General features: G+C 60.5%; 1 protein-coding gene across 6 annotated transcripts in view; it reads right to left on the bottom strand.

Annotated features, from left to right (window-relative positions):
• LOC123835007 (palmitoyltransferase ZDHHC11-like) overlaps positions 1 to 21836 on the bottom strand; it is a 46734-nt gene extending 24898 nt beyond the window's left edge. For 3 of the 6 annotated variants that reach the window (XM_054505012.2, XM_054505014.2, XM_064596900.1), the window contains exons 1-8: positions 16987 to 21836; positions 15105 to 16876; positions 10338 to 10516; positions 9849 to 9950; positions 6863 to 6987; positions 4403 to 4558; positions 1705 to 1814; positions 116 to 150 (exon numbers count right to left, since the gene is read on the bottom strand). In XM_054505012.2, the coding sequence (XP_054360987.1) occupies positions 116 to 150; positions 1705 to 1814; positions 4403 to 4558; positions 6863 to 6987; positions 9849 to 9950; positions 10338 to 10516; positions 15105 to 15551 (1154 nt within the window). In that variant the 5' untranslated portion in view covers positions 15552 to 16876; positions 16987 to 21836. The remainder of the gene's footprint in view (positions 1 to 115; positions 151 to 1704; positions 1815 to 4402; positions 4559 to 6862; positions 6988 to 9848; positions 9951 to 10337; positions 10517 to 15104; positions 16877 to 16986) is intronic. The other 3 variants (XM_054505017.2, XM_064596898.1, XM_045863943.3) reach the window with 3 other exon arrangements.
• Positions 21837 to 21958: the final 122 nt, after the last annotated feature.

Genomic DNA, 21958 nt, shown 5'->3' with positions numbered 1-21958 from the left:
TATGGAGGATATCTGTATAACCTTGGAGTAAAGAAGACTTTTTAAAGCAAAACTCTTAAGGGCGTAGAGTATTTTTCAAACAGATAAAACAACTCCAGTAAGCTTACAAACTTACCTGTGTACAGATGAACTCTGGTCATCACCTGCTTGCTGTGGGCGATAAAAATTCATAAAGTGAAAAAACTGTTGACAGTGAACTTATTATACAAAATTCAAGTCAGTTATTAATTTTGAGTAATGGTACCTCAGAGTCTCCTGGGTCCTGGGAAATGATCTCACTGGGGGATAGCACCCTTGTTACAGGAATACCCGTGTTTTCACTTCTATTAGGTAAGAAACTGGGAGTGGGATTGCCCACTTAAATGGCCAGTATAGATTTTACTTTTTAAAAAAGGTTTTATTTATTTATTTGACAGAGAGAGAGCACAAGCAGGGGGAGTGACAGAGGGAGAGGGAGAAGCAGGCTCCCCTACGAGCAGGAAGCCTGATGAGGAGCTCCATCCCAGGACCCTGGGATTGTGACCTGAGCCGAAGGCCACTGCTTAACCGACTGAGCCACCCGGGCATCCCTAGATTTTACTTTCTAAGAAAATGCCAAACTTCTTATCAAAGTGATCTAATTGGATCTCCCCAATAGCAACGTATGAGACTTCTATCTCTACAGCTTCACCAACACTTGTTACTGTTCATCCTTCTGATTACAGGCATTCCAGTGGGTGTGTAATGGTATCTTACTGTGGTTTTGTGTTTTCTTAATGGTAAATGACGTTGACCATCTTTTGTGTGCTTATTTGCCACCCGCAGACCCTCCTTGGAGAATAGTTGGTTCAAATCTTTTGCCCATTTAAAAAATTAAAGCACTTTGGGGCACCTGGGTGGCTCAGTCGTTAAGTGTCTGCCTTCGGCTCAGGTCATGGTCCCAGGGTCCTGGGATCGAGCCCCGCATCGGGCTCCCTGCTCCACGGGAAGCCTGCTTCTCCCTCTCCCTCTCCTCCTGCTTGTGTTCCCTCTCTCACTGTATCTCTCTCTCTGTCAAATAAATAAAATCTTAAAAAAAAAAAAAATTAAAGCACTGGGTCATTTTCTTATAATTGAATTTTGAAAGTTCTTTATATTTTCTGGACACAAGTGTATGATTTATTTCATTTATGCCTGTGGCTTATATTTTCATTTTCTTAATGGTGACCTTTTGAAAAGCAAATGTTTTTAATTTTGATGAGAAGCAGCTGTGGAAATATGTGGGCCTAAAAGGAGTCAGCCCCGCTGGCTTGATTTTATAGATAGTGAATGTAGAAATGATATAACACACATGCACAGCACACAACAAACACACACATGCACTGCATTGTACACACCACGCAATGCACATACTGCATCACACACAACACATATACACATACTGCATCACACACATATGCACACACAACCACACACACATGCACTGAATCACACACATCATGCACACTCATACAGTCACACACACAAGCATGCACTGCATCATTCCAAACACACATACACACACAACCACACATGCACTGCATCTCACACCATGCAGACTCACATATACACACAGACACAGACTCAGAGGACTGTGCCAACATAGAAACAAAGGATTGTGGTTGAGAAGTCCCAGATGCAAGGTGACCCTGGGCATTGTCCCAGGCCTAGATAATATGAATGGTGAAGCAGAGGGACACCTGGTACCTGTGGGAATTCTATTTGGAAGGACAGCTCTTCCTTTTCTGCTGAAGCTTTTGGAGTCTGTTGCTGGCGGCCCTGTGTCATGTAATCAAATGTGCTCAACTTCTTGGCCACTAGACAGGAGAGAGGAGGAAACAATCAATTACGCAAGCAGAGCGGCCTGCGTGCCACAACCCGGCCTTCCAGAGCTCCCCTCAGGGTGCTGGGAGCTGCTTCCTAACCTGGAGCACTGGGGCGCTGCTGATGGCCACACCAGAGCCCATCTGGCCTGTGGGTAGCAGACAGCAGCTCCTCACACCCCCAAGGCCTGAGGCCCCCCACCCCTGCCTGCCTCCCAGGCCTGCAAAGTCAACATGGACCTACACTGAAGGCTGTGCCCAGCTCAGCTGGGCTGAGCCACTGGCTCCAGCATCGTGGTAGCAGCACCCCAGGTCACTGAAAGAGCATCTGAGACCTCTCAGTGGACAGCACTATTCATGAAATGGGTTCTGTGCCTGTTTCAGCCATGTGCTTCAGTGGAGGCGCCCAACTTCCCATTTCTCTTTTCCTAAAACTAACAAACATGAGGACAGATGGCTTCTAATTATTTCTGGAAAGTGAGAAGGCCACCCACAGAAGCCTATTTGCAGTTCGAGGAGCAGACGGAGGGGGGGGGGGCACTCCACACACCCCCGTGGAGCCCTCAGAGGCTTCTTCCCAGGTGGAGTGAGCTCCTGCAGAACGCAGCCCATCCCCTTCCCTGGGTGGTTTGTACAAGCGCTTTTGTTTTTGTTTGCTTTGGCTTCTCTTTCTCAATTAACTCCACCTGGTTCTTACTGCATTCTTCACACTCCCTCAGAATCTGTATCTGTTGGAGGGTATAAACTTGCACTTGGTTACATGCTAGTGAAAACACTCACTCTTTTGCATGGATTTGCACAGCTACCGTTACCATCAGACGGTAAGCAAACTGTGCGTTTCCCAGAGCTCACACTCATCATCTGACGGTAACAAGAGGAGATGCGGTTGAGCCAGAGCACAGTGTGCACTGAGGGAGGGTCCACCGTGTTCCCTCCAGCCTTAGCAGCTCTAACACAGGAGCTCGGGGCCACTGCCCTTTGGGATGTTCTCTCTCCCGCTTGTGTGAAGGTGGCTTTCCCCACACCCCTGCTGCTGGCACTCCCACATCTGCATGTCTTCCCGGGAGATCTGGCGCTCACCAACGTTCCCACTCCTACTCATGTGCTGCAGACTCGTCTGGGTGTCCTTTTCCCAAGCTTCGGAATGAAGCATCCAGTGGCTGGCAGTTTCTGATGTGTCCCCCAGCAGTCCCCCCACGTCAGGGCATTCATGTAGTCCCATCCCCTAGAGAGCAGGCTGACCCCAGTGCCTTGCAGAAGAGGTGATGGGGCATCACTTCCATGACTGGGTTACAAAAGGCTGGCTCTGTCTTGCTCCCTCTCTTGCCTCTCTCTTGTCTGCTCAGCTGAAGCCAGCTGCCCCATTGAAAGATGCTAAGATGCTCTGTGTTGGAGCATCCGCATGACAAGGAGCGGCAGGAGACACTGGCCACCAACTCACAAGGAACTGAGGTCAGGAACTGACCTGCCACTGCTCTGGTGATGAGCCTAGAAGTGGATCCTCCCCTATCGGATGAGACGGCGGCCCCTCCTGGCACCTGATGGAAGAGCAGGGCCGGGGGACCCACAGAAACTGCAAGGCACTAACTCTGTTGTTTCAAGCAGCTACATTTTAGGGGAATTTTACTCTAACTAACAAGAGCTAATATCCCAACTTTGTTCTAGAAGTCTGTTCTTTGATGTCCAAATCCCCTATAAGCGACACCTTGAGCCCTAAGCTCGGTGTGCTTCTCCCTTCCAGGGGTCTCCTGTGCATATCCCCACAGTGACCATGGCACCACTACCCTCCCGGGTGCCTGAGTTGGGGCCCTTTGGTCCCTCTCCTCAGATCTCCAGGTAGCCGTGAGTCCCGTGGACTTGTTCTCCAGTCTTGCATCCGACCATCCTGAGTGGCTGCAGCAGGCTTCTGGACCTGCCCAACTTGCCACCTGCTGGCTATCATGAATGCTGTGACTGGGACACTGTCCCCAAATGTAGCCCTGTCCCCCTCGGCCAGTGTGCAGAAGCTTTAGGAAGGGCCTGGGCCGATCTGGCCCTGGCTCCACAGAGGACATGAGGACACTGCCTGCACAGACCAGCCCAGCAGCCACATAGAGCCCACTAGTGCTGCCCTCTCCCACACAGAGGCCACATGGAGTAAGGTACATTCAAGGAAGGGCTTCATGGGGTGCTGAAGTCCTGCCCTCACCCCCCGTGCCAGGGAGCAGTGGAGCCTGCAACGCCACTGCTGTGTGGACACCAGAAAACCAGGCTCCCTGCGGTGAGTGTGGTTAGCAGATACCCTGCCACTGGTTGACTGTTTCTCATTGTTAGGATGTGGTGCTTTTCCAAATCCCCTGTTCTTTTTGCAAGGTGCCCTGTTCCTGCCTCAGATTCTGCTCCTTTATCTCTGAACATTCTAACTTGCTCTGAAAACCCCTCTCATGGTCTCTGCAGGCCTCAGAACAGAACGAGCCCTGCTGTCCCTCAAGGAGTGTCTCTTCCCATCCTGTGATTTGTCTTTTGTGCTCACTCTGGCAGGGGCCAGCTGAGCAGTCTTCTGCCTTGGGACACATGTGAACTCAAGGGGCTGGGACACATACTTAGGTAGAGGTGGAAGATAAGCAGGTGCCCAAGCAGCAGGAGGCTGACGATGTCCAACAGCAGCACGAACACCCCAATGCCCAGGACCACTAGGGTCTTTGCCTTTACAGGGAAAAGGGGGAGGAAGAGCATCCAAGTGTTCTTGTTGGAGACCTCTGTGGAAGCAAGGGAGACATGCACCATGTCCAGCACCTGGGGCATGGCTGCACCTCTCCTCGGGAGACAGAGCTCGGTGGTGGGAGAAGGAAACCAGCCCAAGGGAGCTCTTCTTCCTTGCCCAGGTGTGTGCCCTGCCCTACCTAAGTGCCCTTGCAGCCCCCTGACAATCCCACTTTATGGGGCTGGAGGAAGTTAACTAAGTGTCCAGGTCCCAGAGCCTGGACCCCTGCCTGGCCCCAACACCCACCCTGCCCGTCAGCCAGGTCCTCGCTGGTCCTTGCTGGACCTTCCCCATTCTCAACCAGCCACTGTCACAGAGGACCAGAAGGCTGTAGCCAGTGCCTCGGGGCAATTCCAGAACATGGTCCTCTGTGCCCCAAACTTAAGTGTAAGAAGAGCACTGATGAATCTGCAGGCAGGCCCATGAGGTAGAATTCCGTCTGAAATGCCCTGACTCCAGTCCCTTATGTGACGCCCCGAACGGTGGCTGCCGGGCCCACTGTGTTGTGTGGCCGCGTGTGTGCGTGGGGCTGGCTGGATCGCACGCTTGTCCCTTTAGCTGGTGATGCTTCAATGAGTTCCCACCAATGACAGCAAAGTGTCCCAGGGAGTTGTGGTTAAGCAGCCCCGTGGAATTTTCTGGAACAGCAAACCCAGGATATTGCCTCAGTCTTCAGGCATTCACATATAGCTGGTCCCACTGTGGTTCCAGAGCCTGCAAGTCCCAGAGAGAGGCCAGGGTCACCCTGCCCCATGTCCTCACAGCACACAGCAGTGCCGGCCCAGCTAACGCCCGTGTCGGGAGGCCATCAGGAAACGCGCAGAGGTGCTGCTCTGGGCACTGGGGTGTGCTGAGGTCGCCGCTCACCAGATGCAGTGTGTAGGGGCATTGAGAAGCCACGTGGTGGGGCGGGCCTACACGTGGAAGCCCCAGTGCCCACCTTGACTGTGCTGGAGGCTCCGGCTCCGGCTAGCCCTCTGGCTCAGGCTGCATGTGGAGACTGTCAGGAGGGGTGGCAGGCAGAGGCCTCCAGCTGGCTGTGTGCACATCCTCTGAGTGGGGCCTGGCCTCAACGAGACCCCTGTTGTTCCCTTTTACCGTAGAAATAACCCAATGCATTTCGGAGCAGATGCAGGTCAGAAAGTCCATGCCACAACGTGCTGTGCGGGCCTCGGGGTGAAGGTGCACAGGGCACAGCCCCCCCAGGAAGAGGCTGCAAGGCAGCGGGACCCCTCCAATGGTGCAGGCTCCGGAGAAGGGAGGCGTGGGGGCTTGGTCCCACCAGCAGATCATCACTGGCTCTGCGGGCTGCTCACTTTCCTGGGAGGAGGGCACTGTCCATACCCGCTTTGGAGCCCGATGCTGGGCCTTACAGCGATGTTGGAGCCTGGGCCGAGTGCGGGTCCCTGGAACATTCTGAGCTGAGCGACAAGGTCCTCTGTTTTCCTGCTCTATGATGTGCTCTGGAGAGAGGCCTGGGCTGAGAAAGGCAGCCTTGCTCTGCACCCTAAGGGCTGAGGTCCCTGGGCACTCAGGACAGACAAAGGAGGCGGTCCCCGGGAGTCCTCCTTGCATCAGTGTCTGGGGCTGCTGTGACCGATGGCCACAGACTGGGCAGTTTAAACAACAGACATGGAGACTGGAAGTCAGGGTGTAGCAGGGCCAGCTCCCTCCACGGCTGTAGGGGAGGATCTGTCCTCAATCTTCCAGCTCCTGGGCCTCCAGGCACCCCTGGGCTGTGGCCGTGTCCCTCCAGTCTCTTATACAGATATTCTCAACGGACCCAGCACCCCTCCACACACACTCCCGGGTAACCTATGATCATTTCAGGATCCTTAATCACATCTGTAAAGACCCTTTCCCCAAATAAGGTCACAGTCCCAGGTCCAAGGGTGAGATCATGGACATAACTTTGAGGCCCCATCCAATCCCACATCTGTTCCCAAGGCCAGGCTCCAGCACCACTTAGCAGAGACCTGCAGCCACACATCAGCCAGAACCCGCCCCCAGGCAGCCCTGTCCTCCCACCCGTCCCTGTTCCCCACCCAGACCAGCTGCAGGGTGATGGGGCGGAGGGCCCCCTCCAACGCCTGGCACTACCTGGGAGCACGGTCTCTGAGCAGCCAGCACCCGCGGGCCCTGAACCTGCTGCTGCCCAGCCACGCCGCTCGCCCAGCCGGGGGCAGGCCAGGCTGGCGCCCCCCAGAAGGAAGGCTTGACCGCCGAGGTGGCTGGAAGGACAGGCTAACACCTGCGAGCGACCCAAGGGGAAACAAGGCCACAGAGGAGCCACATGTACTTTCGTAGTAGGGGTGCGTGCGGAGCTCCTCCTGGTCGATGAAGAACTGGATGAAGATGTAGAGCAGGATGATGATCAGGCAGAGCAGGCCGGCCGAGGCGGAGGCCACGGAGAGGAAGAAGTACCTGCGGGAGAGGCAGAGATAAGCGGGGCTCAGGGCCGGCTGACCCACAGCCCCGAAGTGCGGCAACCCGCGCAGGGTGTCCCCGGCCCCGAACCCAAGACCCAGCCTTCTTCCGTCTCCTGTCCCTCGAGGCTCTCTGGAGCACTCCAGGGGACGCTGCTGGTTTGCGGCCGTCCTGACGGCACCTCCGTCTTCTGTGCCTCATGGCTTACAGACGTGCTCCCCTTCAACCCCCACAAGGAGTGAGGAGGGGTCACCTGGCTCACAGGGAGGGACGCAGAGGCTCTGGGCCACGTGGGGCGGGCGGGCACGGATCCCCCACATACTGGCCGCTGCTCACCGGGGGCTCCCGCCCGGTCACAGAATTGGATGGTTTTGTTTTTTTTTAATTAATTTCACTCTTTCTATTGTTCTGTTTGTATCCTAACTATGGCGTAACGGATTTGCTACTTCAAAAGCTGGGAGAGCAAGTAACCCCAGTATTATCTGCAGATCGTTTGAGGTACTTTTTACGCTTGAAAGCATTTTCTTGTATTCTACCGTTTGCTCTGAGTGGCCAAGGAAAACACGTTTGTCTCCTCATTCAGGAAAACTTCAGGGTGTGCGTGCAGCAGTGTAGACAGGATGGAGAGCAGGCAAGACAGTTCCAGCTCAAAGCCTAGTCCCTCTGGAAGAGCACTTGGCGGTTCCTCCTCGTGGTGGGGGTCCTGGTGCTGTCCCTGCATCAAGGGCACTGGAGCCAGGTTGGGTCGGGGAGGCCAGGGGGCACCATGACAGGTGCCTGGCCGGGTACAGCTCACAGTGGGCCATCTCCACACACCCTCCCTGGGGCCAGGCACACTTTTGGGCACAATTGACATCTTGTGCTTTGGCATTAGACCAAAATCACTCCTGCCCCCTTGCCTGGCTCAGAAGACCCAGAGAATGATCCATCCATCCAGAAAATAAACTGTGGTCGGCAATTCTTGGAATATGCTCCCACGGCATGGTCTTCCTCCAGGCTTTCTGCTGTTGTGACGTTGAAGGAAGCCACTCCTTCAACAGTTTCAATCTCAACGTGTTTTCTTCGGCTGGAATTCAGTTGATTCCATGATGCTTTTCCAGAACTTCCTGAGGGTTCTTTACACACATCTTTAGGTGGAGAGCTAAAACGTGAGCATTCCCAAAGGGTCGGGTGCATGTGGAGCATGGCCCTGGGGTCCTGGGGAGCTGCTGGCTCGAGGGCCGTTGCATCGTGGCCCCTCACTAAGCCCCCCGAGGTGCGTCTCCTGCGCAATCCTACACAGGCCCAGCCTCCTGTGTGTCCCCAAGCTGCAGGGGGCACAGGCCTGGCCCCACACCTAGCTCTGGTCCCCAGGGAGCCCCTCCAGGCTGGAAGCCCCTCGGCCGTCCTGTCCTGCTGTCACCTGGCAAGAGGCAGCGTTCCCAATGGGGTGGGGGCCAAAGCCTGTCCAACCGACGTTCAGGACATGAAGCATTGCTTCCTTCCCTGATTCCTGCATCTGGGGCACCTCAGCACCTAATCCAGCTCTTTCTCTGTGAAGACCTGGCTCGCTGGCTTGTCAGGCTTTGCCCACTTTTTTGGACAAACCGTCTTTTAAAGGCAGTCACTCCCTCTTGCTTTTTCTGCTGGATGGTCGAAGGGACAAGAGGGAATCTGGGGCAGATGCACACAGACGGCGGCCCTGTGCTCACCCTGACCCCTGCCTCACCTCTGCGTGCTCCTTTTGAGGAACACAGCCCCCACCTTGCTGTGTGCCAGGCTCCTGCTCCCTCCTGCTGACCCTGCACAGTGGCTGCCAGGACGGCTGCTGGGGCTCACCCGCGGTCGAGGGGCTTCTCGCCCTGCTGGGAACCCCCTCAGCCTGCTGTGCCTGGAGCCCCGTCAGGCCCTCTGAGTTCCACCCTGCGTGCCCCGTGGGGCCTGGCCCACTCAGTCCTGCAGGGCCTCCCCTGTCCCCCGACGGCTGACTGGGCCTCAAGGTGACCAGCTCGCAGCAGCAAGGCCTTGAGGAGGTGCGTCCAGAGGAGAAGAGAGCCCTGCTAGTGTGAGGAGGCGGCCCGCCCCACCCTCGCTAGCCCAGGGCTTCTCTTCTGTAGGGAGGAGGTGGGACGGGGGCTCCCAGGCACCCCCAGTCCCCCAGTGCTGATTGGGTTTTTCTAATCATGAGAGCTTTGTATTTCCTTCTGCTCAAAGCAGCGATCCTCTTCAGGCCTGAGCCAGCCGCGCATTTCTCACGTGGTCTTCCAGCTCCAGGACTGGGTGCACGTGGCACGTCTGCCACGGGATGGTGGGGAAGCAGGGGAGCCCCTTGGCGGCCATGTCACCAGCCAGCGCGGGCCAGTGCGAATGAGTGCAGGGAGCTCTGCTGCCCCTCCCGGCCACTCAGAGCCCAGGCCCCAGCCCGTGGGGTCCTGGCGATGCTCAGGGGCCCTGCACCTGAGTCCGTCCAGGCCTGGACGCTCGCTCCCAGTGCAGCCTGGGCCCCCATCCTCTGAGCTCGGACAGCCTCACTGGGAGAATGTGGCCGGGCCCAGGCCAGCGGGTCAAGGACGAGGCAGCTCAGCCCGTGCCCCTTCCCACGGGTTGGACCTCACACATCCAGGGGTGACTCCAGACCACACGAGGACAGAGGACAGCACATGACCCCCCACTGCCATGGCCCTCACCCCCTCACCCATGAGGCCCCCAGCCTGCAGAAGCCCTCTCTTGGGGCCCTGGACTCCTCACCCTGCCCCCACACCTGGCTCTCCCCTCCCCCCCAGCTTCCCCCTCACCAGTAATTCCTGCTCCCACACCTGGCTCTCCCCTCCCCCACAGCTGGGTCTCCCCTCCCCCCAGCTCCCTCCTGCCCCCCTCACCAATAATTCCTGCTCCCCACACAGTTGTTGAGCCATTTGCAGTGGTGGTCAAAGCCAGAGACACACTTGTTGCAGGCGCTACAGTGTTTGGCCTTCGAGCTCCTGGAAGGGAAGGGAGAGTTGAGGACCACCAGCCTGTTGGCAGCGTGTGCAGGAGGACGACAGGGTCGAAGCCCCCGCCCGCCTGTGGGGGGGAGGCGGGCAGCCGGGAGGACCAGGCCCTAGGTGGGGTGGCCTCCCTGGCCATGCCTGCCACATGATGCCAAGGATCGAGCTGGGAAGCTGGGCTCAGATCCTACCCTGAGCCACGGGCCTCCCTCCCAGGCCGCCCACAGAAGCCGCGACCAGCCTGGGCAGAGGTCTGATAGGGGCGTGTGGAGCGGGGGGGCCCCGTGCGTCTGAGGCCCACGGCTCCTTATCCAAGGAGCGCAGTGCCAGCCAGCCGACGGGAGGCCAAGGTACCGCCTGCCCGCACACCCGGGCACTCACACAGTGACCTCACACAGGTGGCAATACTGGTTCTGGATCACGTGTGCATGTCTGGACCGGTCGAAGGTCGGCAACGGCTTGGAGTAGTTCTTCTTGAGCCTCACGTTGGCTTCAGCCGGGTCGATGGAAACTGCAATCAAGTGGACTAGGAAGTGGAGAAAGAAGAGCCCGCCGTTCACCTGGGAAAGGGGCGTCAAGGAACATGCAGCCGGGCATCGACAATACAGCGAGGGTGCCCACTCAGGGGGCCACGGGAGCGGCGCCTGGCCAAGGGCCGAGTCCCAGGACGGTCCGCTCACACCCCTGTGGCCGACAGAGCGTGCCCCCCGTCCTTCCTCCACGAAAGACGACGCTCGCTCCCACCGGAGATAGGCTTTCCCGCTGGAAGCAGGGCCCTGGAGGTGCCTGCAGGGGGCCTGAGGGTCAGCAGGGGGTGGGCACCATGCTGGGTGCCGAAGGAGGTGTGGGGGTTCTTCGGGCAACTCCAAGAGCAGGTGTGGGGTTAGGAGGCAGGCGTGTCATCAAGAAACGAAGGTGGGGAGGAAGGGCCCACACGCAGTCTCTATGGGGCGCCTCCGTCTCGTCTTGTCTTCCCCGCCCCCGGCCCCTCCGGCTCTCCAGCACCCACGCCCTCCATGGCATCCAGGGTAAAACCAGGCCCTGCGATCTCACCCTCTCCTCCTCCTCCACCTCGGGACCAACACACCGTCCCCATGGAAACCAAACAGAAGAGGTGGAGGCCGCCTCCCTGTCAGCCCTGCCCTGCTTCCCCAGACTGGCTCCGAGCAGGAGGGCTCAGGGTTACAGGCCGGGCTCCAGGGTGTGGTGGGGGAAATGACCGGCCATGTGCACAACGCTCTGCCGTGATTTTAGGGGGTTGCAGGCTCTGAGCAGGGGCTGGGGTCATAGCTCCATTCTGCGGGCAGCCCCCGTGGGGTCCTTCTCAAGCTCCACCACTGTTGTGGTCCAGGGTCTGTCGCCCACCAGGCAACAGCGCTCGGCCTCCACATGGGCCTGCCTCCGTGAAGGCCACTGCACAACAAGCCTGAGTGCTTCTGGCCAGACCTGCTCATGGCCCCTCATCCTCTAGCCTCCAGGCACCAGTATAGACGCAGGGCTCTGGGTGCCAGACGTGGGCACAGAGGCGACAGGAGCCAGCCCTGCTGGGGGAGCGTGGCTGTCAGGAGGGTGGGCAAGAGTGAGCTGAGGGCCAAGACAGACCGGGAGGCTGGTGCCCAGGCCAGGGGCAGCTGGAGGGGCAGCTGAGAACAAGCCAGGCCCTGGGAGACCTGCAGGAGGAAGGGACTGACCAGATCCCTCAGGGCCATGGAGGGGGTGCAGAGATACCAAGGCCCTGCGTGTGGCCACCAGACCCTGCAGGGCTGGCTAGGGCGTGAGCCTCCCCTACTCCACTGCTGAGCAGACCATGGCCCTGTTCCATGCATGGTGTGGGCAGCTGGCGGGTGGTCAGGGGCTGGGCCGGGCTTCACGGTCACAGCTGGAGACACCGGCATGGTGCTGGCTTGCCCGTCCCTCTGCACCTGCTCCCTAGAGCTGTGTTTGTGTGGTTACCGGGGCAACAGGAGCCCGTCCTGAGCCGCAGGACAGACGATGCAGCAGGAAGTCCGCTGTGGCCCAGGTGCGGCCCCTTCCTCTGCCTGCCTCAGAAATGGGCGGGCAAGGTGCCCAGGAGGGAGCACGGGACGGCAGCAGGTAAGGCCCGGGCTGGGATGTGTGCTCAAAGCCCTCTGCCCCCATGGCTACACTCGGCTCGCACGAGACCACCGCCCGGGACACAGTGTGGGGACAGCTCGGCCCACACTCTGACCCTCAAAGTGCAGGCGCCTGAGGCACCTGACCTGAGCCGCTGGGCCAGCCACACAGAGCTGCCTGCCGCCGATCCCTCCGGATGTCTGAGCCCTGCAGGTGCCCTCGCCAGGCCGCCCCCAGAACCTGTCCCCCAGGAACAAAGGGGTGTGGCTTCCAGCGCCCCCATGCTGTAGGTCAAGTCCCCCGACAGTCTCCTCGAGCATGAAGCTGCCCAAGCAAGAACACAGCCCACCCGCTTGTCTGACCTAACGCCGCCCAGCACTCAAGAAGGTGACCCCAGGTCACCCACAGGAATGATATGGACCAGCAAAAGGCGCCCCATTCTGCCTGGCCATTACTGGGTCAGCCCCACGTTCTAGATGTCAGTGAGCATGGGCTGAGCCCCGAAAGTGTCACAGGGTGGGTGGGTTCCCGCTCTCACTTTCAAGTGCCATCTTCTCATAAGAGTGTCTCAGTTTCCCGTGAATAACAAAAAGCAAAAGGAAGGGGGTAGGAGGTCTCCCTCAGTAAGCAGGAGGCCCTGCCCCAGAGGCCACGGTCCCCTAGCAACAATCTGTGTTTGGTAAACAGGCGCGGGCTCAGCCCAGGACACAGGCCCTCCCGTCCTTCCGGTTCTGCAGCAGGAAGAGGTGAGGCGCCCCCAGAGCCCCCACTGCCCCAGGCACGTCTGCCTCACGCCAGAGCTGGGGTCAGAGCCGGAGGTCAGCAGCAGGGTCCCGGCAGCTCCCCGGGGGCTTCTCGGCCCAGCCACACCACCGGCCCTCAGACTAAGTCACGTCCCATCAGACGCCAGCCCCTCTGCACCGTGGACCCTACGGAACAGGGACCGAGCTGCTTCCCTTTGCAGGATGGCGGGGGAAGCTCAGACCCAGAGGGTCAGCCAAGAACCCGAGGGTCTGCCTCCCCTGCTGAGGCTTCCAGAGGCTGCAACCCGGCCCAGCCCACCTCCTTGGGGCCCCAGCCCACCCCTGCAGGCACCGAAGGACACCGGCGCCCCCCAGCGGCCAGAGCACAGCGCCCAGGCGGCTGCAGGGGCCTGAGGGACGTCGCCTGCCCCATGGGGTGCTGGGCAGAGAGAGACCCTGTCCCAGGGCAGCCTGAGTCCTGGACGCCTGTCAAGCAGGCCAGAATCCCTCACTGGGGGCTGGCGCCGGGGGCAGCGCAGACTGGGCCCCAGGCCCAAGCCCCCTCTGGGCCCGAAAGCAGGTGAGTCCCCCGGGGGCCCCCTGGACAAAGAACACGGGCAGCTCAAAAAGGCCCCAAACAGGCTGAGCTATGGTCAAGGGACAATGAAGATGAGGATTTTTGGTCAAGGGACAATGAAGATGAGGATTTTAACCCAGCAGGTGAGCAAACCCACAGTCAGGATCAGGATACAGATGAGGAGGGGCAGCGGGAGGCAGGAGAGCCCGGCCACACCTGTGGGCGTCCGGGGCTCCGTTCCCTCCGCCGCTAGCTTGCGGGCGGTGGGTCTCCTGCACGAGAGCGTGAGCTGAGCTCGCGGTCGGAGTGACACTGTTTCACAAGCCCCAGCGAGAGGGTGACTCCGACGGGGAGGGCCAGGCCCAGCTGCAGGCTGCCCCAGCCGTGGGGAGGGCGCCCACCCGCGGGGCAGGGCGCCGGTGCACGCTGTGCGGGGCCCGAGACAGGAGACCCATCACCGCATGTCCAGTGTGAACTGTGACTGGATTCTGGGTTAAAAACCCCTGGCGAAGCATGTTTTGAGGACCCCTGGAGAAATTTTAAGATGAGCTGGCTGTGAGATGGTACGGTCTCTGCCCATCTTGCTGGTTGTGAAAGACACAAATACCTGGGCCCCACCTCACGCCCCCCCCACACCGGAGGCCTGGAGGTGGGGTGGCCGTGCCCAGGGCACACGGGACCCACGTTCCCCGGCGCCGCTCCTGTGGACCAGGCACTCTGCGGGCCCCGCAGGGGCAGGCCAGCCAGGTCGGGGCCGCGTGGTGCTGGGGAGGAGGCGGGCTTGCACGTCAGGCCACGGTGGATGCCGAGGCTCACTGGTGGAGTCCACCAGCGTGGCCCCTAGACAAGGGTGCACCGGTGGAACTGGATCTGCCACCCACAGGGTAAGGCGTGAGGAAGGACCAAGGCGGGCGATGCCCGTGTGGCGGGGGGCGGGGCCCAGCACCGTGGAGCCTGCGTGACAGCCCCATGTGCATCCACGTCCCCAGCGTCTGCCCACCTGGAGCTACTCTTCAGGGGTCCTAGCGGCTGGCAGGCTCGTGCTCTCTGCCAGGTCCGGCCACCACCCACCCTATGTCGCAAGAGGGACCAAACAAGAAAGCGCGGGGACAAGCGGCTGAAGACGGGCCACTGTTATAATTAGTGTCTCCCTCTAAACACACCCCCTTGGATCCTGGTGTGGCTCCCCCACCCCGGCCAGCTGGATCCAGCCCACTGTGGACCTGCGGACAGACCCTGAGATGAAACACCATGCACGGCCCTGGGACACACCCTTCAGCCTCTGAGCCAGACGGGCTGCTCAAATGCGAGGAAGAAACCCTTCTTCCCAAGCATCTGCATGTGCGACCACACGTGTGGCCGTGGCGGGGCTGTGTCCGTTTGTCTGCATGTCCGCCCTGGCCGTGTGACTCCTTCCTGTCCTCAGGGCTCTCCGCCCCACCCCAGGGTCCCTCTGCCCCTCGCCACCAGGAGCATTCTCCCAGAACTGATGGCGAGCAAGTCCGTGCTTTTAGCTAGGACCCCGAGCCAGTGAGCCACACAGGAACACATGTAGGATATCGATGAGGTGCTGTGGCCACGGTGGGTGTTTGGGGTGAAGAGGAGGAGGGGGGTCAGAGGGCAAGGGGCTGCACCTGTGGGTGACTTGGTGCAGGGGACAGAGTGGCAAGGGGGACGGGCCAGCTCTGGGGGCCTCCCTCGGACAGGAGGCCCTGCTCCCACAGTAAAGGATACACTGTAGGCAATGTACTTCCAGTTACGCGGCAGGAAGGGAATGAAGATGCCGAAGGTGGCAATGGCCATGATGAGGAGCGTGACCCAGGCCACCGCCTGGAAGGAGTGCAGGGGCCTCGACCAGCCATTCACTCGGGACAGGCGGGGGGGCGAGGCCCACTTGCCCCCAGCTTCTGGGACGACCCGTCTCCAGCTTCTGCTGCACAAATCCATCTGCAAGATGGGAGGGGGCGGACAGGCTGTGTGTGGACCCCTCCTGCAGCCTGCATGGCAAGGGGACCCCAGGGCTGCCCAGCTCTGGAGGCGGATGGCGGGGGGGACCCTCCAGGGTCCAGGGGAGTCCTGCATCTGCCCAGGCCACAGCAGCGATGCAACACTCTTGGAGGGTGTGAGGCCCACAGGGCCGAGGACCCAGGAGAGGCACCGCCAGGACCCCAGCACAGGCATGGCCGTGACCACCTCAGTTGAGTGCGGGCTTCGTTTACAAATGGGCACTGACTCATCAGAAAACCTGTCACATGCAGGAGGAAGACCCCCATCAGGATGAGGGAAAGTTGGCAGGAAAAGCAGACCCACGCTGTGTGACCACGCTCTTCTGTGCCTTAAATCCTCAGAGAATCTTCCTACAATCTTCCCTTAAGGACAGAACTGATGCCACATTCCCAGAGAGTTGTGCTGTTCTTGCTATGGGATGAAGACCTGTGGGCTGTGGGGCTTCTGGGGTCACCGGTGTTGAAGTGAGGGGCTGGGAGGGAGCCACGGCCACTTCTGGCCAGGTGGCGGGCTGAGGGAATGGGTGAGCGACACATCACAGCCACGGCGGGTGAAGGCCTGAGGGTCCTGGGGACTTTGCCACGAGGGCAGATTTCGGCTGCTCTCTGCGGGCTGGCCGCTCCATTCTCGGGATGCGGGGCTAGGCAGGGCTTCCCTGGTCAGTGAGGCTCCTGGGGGCCCACAGAGAGCATCCCCCATGGACAGCAAGGCCAGCGCAGCGGGGACTGGGGCAGGGAAAGCACCCTGCATTACAACGTGATTCCCGAGCAAAAGCAACATTCTGATGGAAGCGTGAACCAACAGGAAGGACGCTGCCAAGAATCAAACCCCCAGGAAGGTCGGATCGGGGGCACATGCGGACCTCAGGGCGGGAGGCAAAGCAGTGACCCTGAGGAAGAAATCCTGAGTGACGGGACAACAGAGGGAGAGACCACTTATCTTGTGGAGGAGCAAGACGTGAGGACGTGGGTCAGCCCCAGGGCCGCCCGTGCCGGCAAGGATAGGGGCGTGGCACCCCATCCTGCAGGGGTTCCCAGGACGGAGAGGTCACCGTGATCATGTGTGGAAACCCCAAAGTTCAACCGGCATCGGAGTTTGTAAAATTTAAAGGAGCGATTCTTCAGGTTCTGAGAGTAGTTGGAAGCTAAACAGCCCCGGTGTCACGAGCGCGCGGGGGCCGAGGGCGAGGCCTGCGGGGACACCGAGTCCCTGCTCCTCTGGGGGCTCCGGGAAGCTCCCCCGCGTCGCACCTGCAAGTGGCCCTGAGAAGTCGGGAGGCACCAAGGGCAGAACTCCATGGTGGGCAAGCGCGTCCTACTTACCGCAGGGGCCGCGTTTGCTCAGGCATGAGGACGGCACGTGGGTCACCCCCCAGGCCCGTGGTCCGAGCGGCAGTGGGAGGCGCACTTACCCACAGCACGGGCAGCAGCGGGGCGGGCGCGGCGGAAGTCCGTCCCTGCGGGCTCCGCGGCTGCGCGGGCCCTGGCGGATGAGGGGTCCTGGAGGGAGCACATGTGGGTGGCAGTGGGGCAGCCTCGTCCGGGCCGCCCCCCACGGCAGGCGCTTGGCTCCCACACCTCCACTCACCAAAACCACGTGTTCCCCTCACCTGGTCTGAAGTTCGGCCGGAGGGCAAGCGCGTACCTTCTGGCTCGATCCTTAGCCCTTGGGGGATCCCATCAGTTCAAAACCCGCACCCAAACACTAGGCTCCCAACAAATGTGGTGCTTCCTGTCTCCTCCTGGGGCGAAATGGGCACAGTTAATGCGCGCTCCGCGTGTGGACGAGACACCGTGGAGACACCACCTTCCCCAGACACGCACACCCCACACGCAACACACATATAACACACCACACACACCACACGATGCACATCCCAGGCACACAGGGTTTCTGGACTCATTTCTCATTCTCGACCTTTCTTGGGCTATTTCCTTGGCCTGGAACCGCGTCCCCCCACCCCCACTAACAGCCATCTTGCCCCTCGAGCCTGTCCTCGTGTCATCTCTCTGGATGACCTCCCTGACAGCCCTGTGCAGTCTGGGCTGGGCCCTCATTTACTCCTTCTGTAACTGCTGAAACTGGTCCTCTGGACTGTCTGCGGGACGGGAGCATCGTCATCCCCTACTGGGCAGACGAGGCAGTGGGCTCGGGGGATCAGCCCTGGTGGGGCCCGGGGCCCCTTTGAGCCCAAGTTCGGTCCCTGACGTTTGTGTTCTGTCATCCCTGAGGGTTCTAGCCCTTGTTTCAGTGCAAGGTGAGCTGGTGCTGTGATGCTGCCTTGAGCCGTTGTCACCTCCGCGTCCCCAACACAAGCATGGCCAACTGGCAGGAGCTTCGTGCAGGGGCCATCTGGGCCCCGCGCAGCTGTAGACGGTCCCTCCTCCTCCTGCCTGTCCCACCGTGCTCCCAAGAGCCCGGAGTCCTGGGCACCCCCACCTGCATACCTAGGACACAACTGCGCACACGTGACCAGAACCCCGTCGCCCGACACAGGTCCTCACAGCTTCTGAATCACCGTTTTGCGCTCTGTCCCACTTGGGATGCGCGGAGGTTACGCCTGTGAGTTCCCTGGTCGCAGCAGAAGCAGAAGGCACCCACCTCCCCGGGAGCCAGCGCCTGCTCCGTCTGCCCCACCCGATCACCGGTCCAGGCTAGACAGAAAGGCATGGGCCTCTCTCTGGACCCAGACCCAAGTGAGGACCCCTGGTCGCCATGGCAGTGACAGAACCCAAGGACGTGCCTCATAAAGCCAGGGCTGGCCCCCCTGAGCCCCCACTGCCTGCTGGGGGGAGGGGGGTGCAGAGAAGGCACAGGGGTCCCAGACAGGCCGGGCTGGTGGGCAGCACCCCCAGGCCGGAGTCCATCTACACGGTCCCGAGTTCCGACTACACCACCTCCCACGGCAGCCCCTCGGCAAACCAGCAGAAGGCTCCTGGCCCCCAACCTCTGCTTCAGCGGCCAGGGCATCGATCTCAAGGTTCCTCGTGACACTTGACCTGTTGGCCAAGTCTGCTCCGGGGACCCAGGCTCGCGTGCTCCGTCCAGGTCGGGTGGGACAGCAGTGTCCCGAGTCTGCCCTTCAGGAGCCGCAGAAGGGCCAGGGCAGGAGAAGAGGCGGGGGTGAAGCGCATGTGGACAGTGTGCCGGGAAGGGGTCTCTCCTGAGGATGGCTCAGCAGCCCCTTTCCCTGCCTCTCCCCTCCCCTCAGGGTCTCAACTGTCAAGTGCAGGACATTTCCGGGGCCCATGTGGGTCCAAGGACCCCCACATGGCCTTCTCAGATCCCGACCCCTCCTTGGTGGGGGACACACGCCTCCCTGGGGAAGCCACCCAAGCCGGGTGGGCTGTGTATGGCCCCTGCGGTGGCCAGGGGGTCTGCCTCCGACCAGGCAGCTGGGCCAGGCCCAGGATGAAGAGAAACCAGTGGGCAGGGGCCAGGGGTCAGTGTGGAGCAGCCAAGAGAGCCCTCCTGGGGAGCCTGGGGACCTCTCTGCTGGGCAGGGAGCTGGGCCACGTGGCTGGTGCCGAGGCCGTCTTCATGTCTGGGTCAGTCCTGCTCCACCCAGCCTGTTGTCCCTCCAGCCCAACATGTCCTAGGAGATCTCAAGGAGCAAAACATCCATGGGGATGATGGGGACGCTGATCCTGGCAGCCTGGTCTGACCACAGGTAGGCAGGAGGAGACAGGGCCCCAGATGAGGGGCCCCAAGGAGTGAGGGGGCTGGGGGCCGGGGAGCCAGGCAGTGGGGAGAGTGGCCACCTCCTGTGGACCCTGCACACCAGCACCTGCACGTGGGCAGGACTGGGCTGGCGCCGGCGGACCACAGGGCGCTGACCTTCACCCGGAACCGTGTCCCTGTGAGGTAGGAGCCACAGACTCTGCAGCTGGGCCGCCGGCCACCACCGTCCACTGTCCGCCAGGCCAATGCGCCACCAGAGAGACCCAGGGCAGACAACCAGGCTGCCTGACCACGGTCTCAGGGCCCCAAGAACCCAGCCACGGGTACAGCAGAGGCTGTGGACGGCGGGGGCTGAACATAAAGGCAGGGGCGCGCTCACCTTCGAAAGGCCTTGTCTCGGACAACATGTGCGAGCGTTGGCAACAAGGCCATGGTCCCTGTTCGCAGCGATGCCTCGCTCGAGACGCTGGAAGGTGTCTTCACAGACCTTCAAAGTGATGAGCAACGTCTCCGCCTCCTGCACAGAACATGCTTGTCCAGATACACCTGCGCGCAGGCTGCCTCATGGGGGGGCCTGTGAGCTCAACAGTAGACCCTGGAGGAGGCCGCCGAGGAGTGGGGCCGGCAAGGCACTACCCCAGGGCACCCCAAATCTGCAGACGGCGGACCCAGAGCCACAACCACCTGAGCCTCTCATGCCTTTGAGAAATGACCTTCCCTCAGAGACACCTCCGCTCCACGAAAATAACTTTAGAAGCTACAAACATCAGGGCCTATTAAGAAACAGACATAAAACCAGAGCATGCATAAGCCCCCTGCCCGGGGCAACCAGAACCTTCCCCACGCACAACTGCGTGCCCAGAAAGTCAAACGGGAAAGCGTGCAATCGGCCCCCACGTCGCAACCCACTCTTGTTCCCTCAGCAGCCGCGCCAACAGTTTTTATGGAGCGCGGAGCACCCCCCAGGACGATTATCACCCTGCCTGACAGCGAGGTCAGTCACGAACTTCATCACGGGCGGTGCTTCTCTGAGCCTGCCCGCAATCCCCCCGTGCACCCAGCTGAGCTGCCCACCCCCGCAAGGTCGACACCGCGGGGCAGGTGGGGGAACGAGGCGGAGTGCAGGACAGGCAGGGCGCAGGCCCTCACACGCACACATCTACACACAGGTACTGACACGAACATGCACGCACATGTGCCCGGGCTTAAACGTGCATGCTCGCGCTCACAGGCGCGCCACGTGCGTGAACACAAACGCACATAGGAGCCCACACGTGCACACACGCTGACGTGCGTGGACTCCCGAGCGCTGGTCTTGCTCCGAGTGTAGCTTCCAGCAGGAAGAGAGCAGGAAGATGAATCCCCCTCATCCAGCACTGTCGGCCCAGACAGCCCCTCTCCCTGGCATGTCCTGCTGACATGGTGGCCGAGGCGCCATGGTCCTGCTGTGCGGTCTGTGGCCAATGCCTGGCTCGCGTGGCTCTGAGGGACACCCCTACCTTGGGCACCTGCTCAGTTATCTGACCGCCGAGAGCATCTGTGGGTTCTGACCGGGATCCTGCCGGCCTCCTCGAGCAGAGGGCCCAGTGAGGTAACCCAAGCCCCAGGACCCGCTTCATGGCTGTGACATACCCAGGAGCAGCCTGAGCCCAGACGGGGTCTGTGGCAAGGGGAGGGGGTCTCTGGGCCCAAACTGACACATCAACACTGTGCTGAGGGAAGGGAGCCAAACACAGAAGGCCACGTAGCGTAAGACTCCACTAGAACAGGAAGATCCATGGATGCCAAAAGCAGAGTGGTCACCAGGGGCTCCAGGAGGGACTGAAGGGCGCTGCTAATGGGGACAGGGTTTCCTTTCGGGGTGATGGAAATATTCCGGAGCTCAACAGAAGTGTTGGTTGCACAAAACTGTGAATGCACCAATTGCCACTCAGTTGCACACTTTAAAGCAGTCAGTGGTTAATTTCAGATCATGTGACCTTCACTGAAATAAAAAGATCGGTCGGAGGGCCCTCCTGTCCTCAGACGCCCCCCTGGTCTTCCCTTCCGCCGGGCGTGTGGCCTTCTGAGTAGCAGCCCCTGGCTCTGCAGAGGCCGTGCCCAGAGCAGGGTCTCCAAGCTGCCCAGCCCGATCTGCCCGTCTGCAGTACAGGCTTGTGAGGAGCGGCACCTCCAGCTGCCGGCACATCTGTGGGGCCCTCGAGCTGGAGACTACTCCCTTGGGGTGGGTCTGGGGCTCCACGGCTCATACGGTCTCAGCAGGTCCTGCAAACATGTGCCACGTCCCTGTCACGGAGGCATGGTTGTGAACTCCGGCTGAGGGCCAGGGAGAAACGGGGGCTCAGCAAGGCCACTTCAGCACCAGAACCCAGGGCCACACCCTGCCCAGAACCTCACCTTCGGAGCCCTGGGCGGGGCAGAGCGCACCCCCACGCCACGGTGGGAAAGAGAGACCTGGGGCGCTGGGGGCAGGTCTGCAGCCTGACCGTGGGCTTCACCCTCCCAGGGGACTTGCTCCTCTGCCGGCACTCTGCCTTCACGGCCTTGCTTGTGCAACGTTGGGCGACCTCTTACTGACGTCCGCGAGGGGCCCTGCTCACCCGGCAGGCAGTGGCCTCGTGGGCTGGGGCACGTCGCGCTGCCCACTGCCTCACGTCCACACTCTCTCCCAGGACTGACTCCACCCCAGGACGTAACAGCCCCTAATTTTGTTTTCTAAAAAAGGAACACAAGCAGAACTTGTGTGGGGTGAGTCAAGTCGGACATCATTGCAGGGGGAGACCTGGGCCAGACGCAGAGGAGAGGGGAGATGGCGAGCATCACGAACGGACGCCGTCGACCTCTCCTGACAAAGGTTTTCACTAAAAGGTCACTAACTGGATACTTACGGCGCTACTAAC

Source organism: Mirounga angustirostris, unplaced genomic scaffold, assembly GCF_029215605.1.
Source record: "Mirounga angustirostris isolate CCGP_5_RB_7025 unplaced genomic scaffold, mMirAng1.0.hap1 SCAF_7, whole genome shotgun sequence".
NCBI classification, from domain to species: Eukaryota; Metazoa; Chordata; class Mammalia; order Carnivora; family Phocidae; genus Mirounga; species Mirounga angustirostris.
The sequence above is the reverse complement of the archived record's forward strand: the minus strand, read 5'-3'. Positions and strand labels throughout refer to the sequence as shown.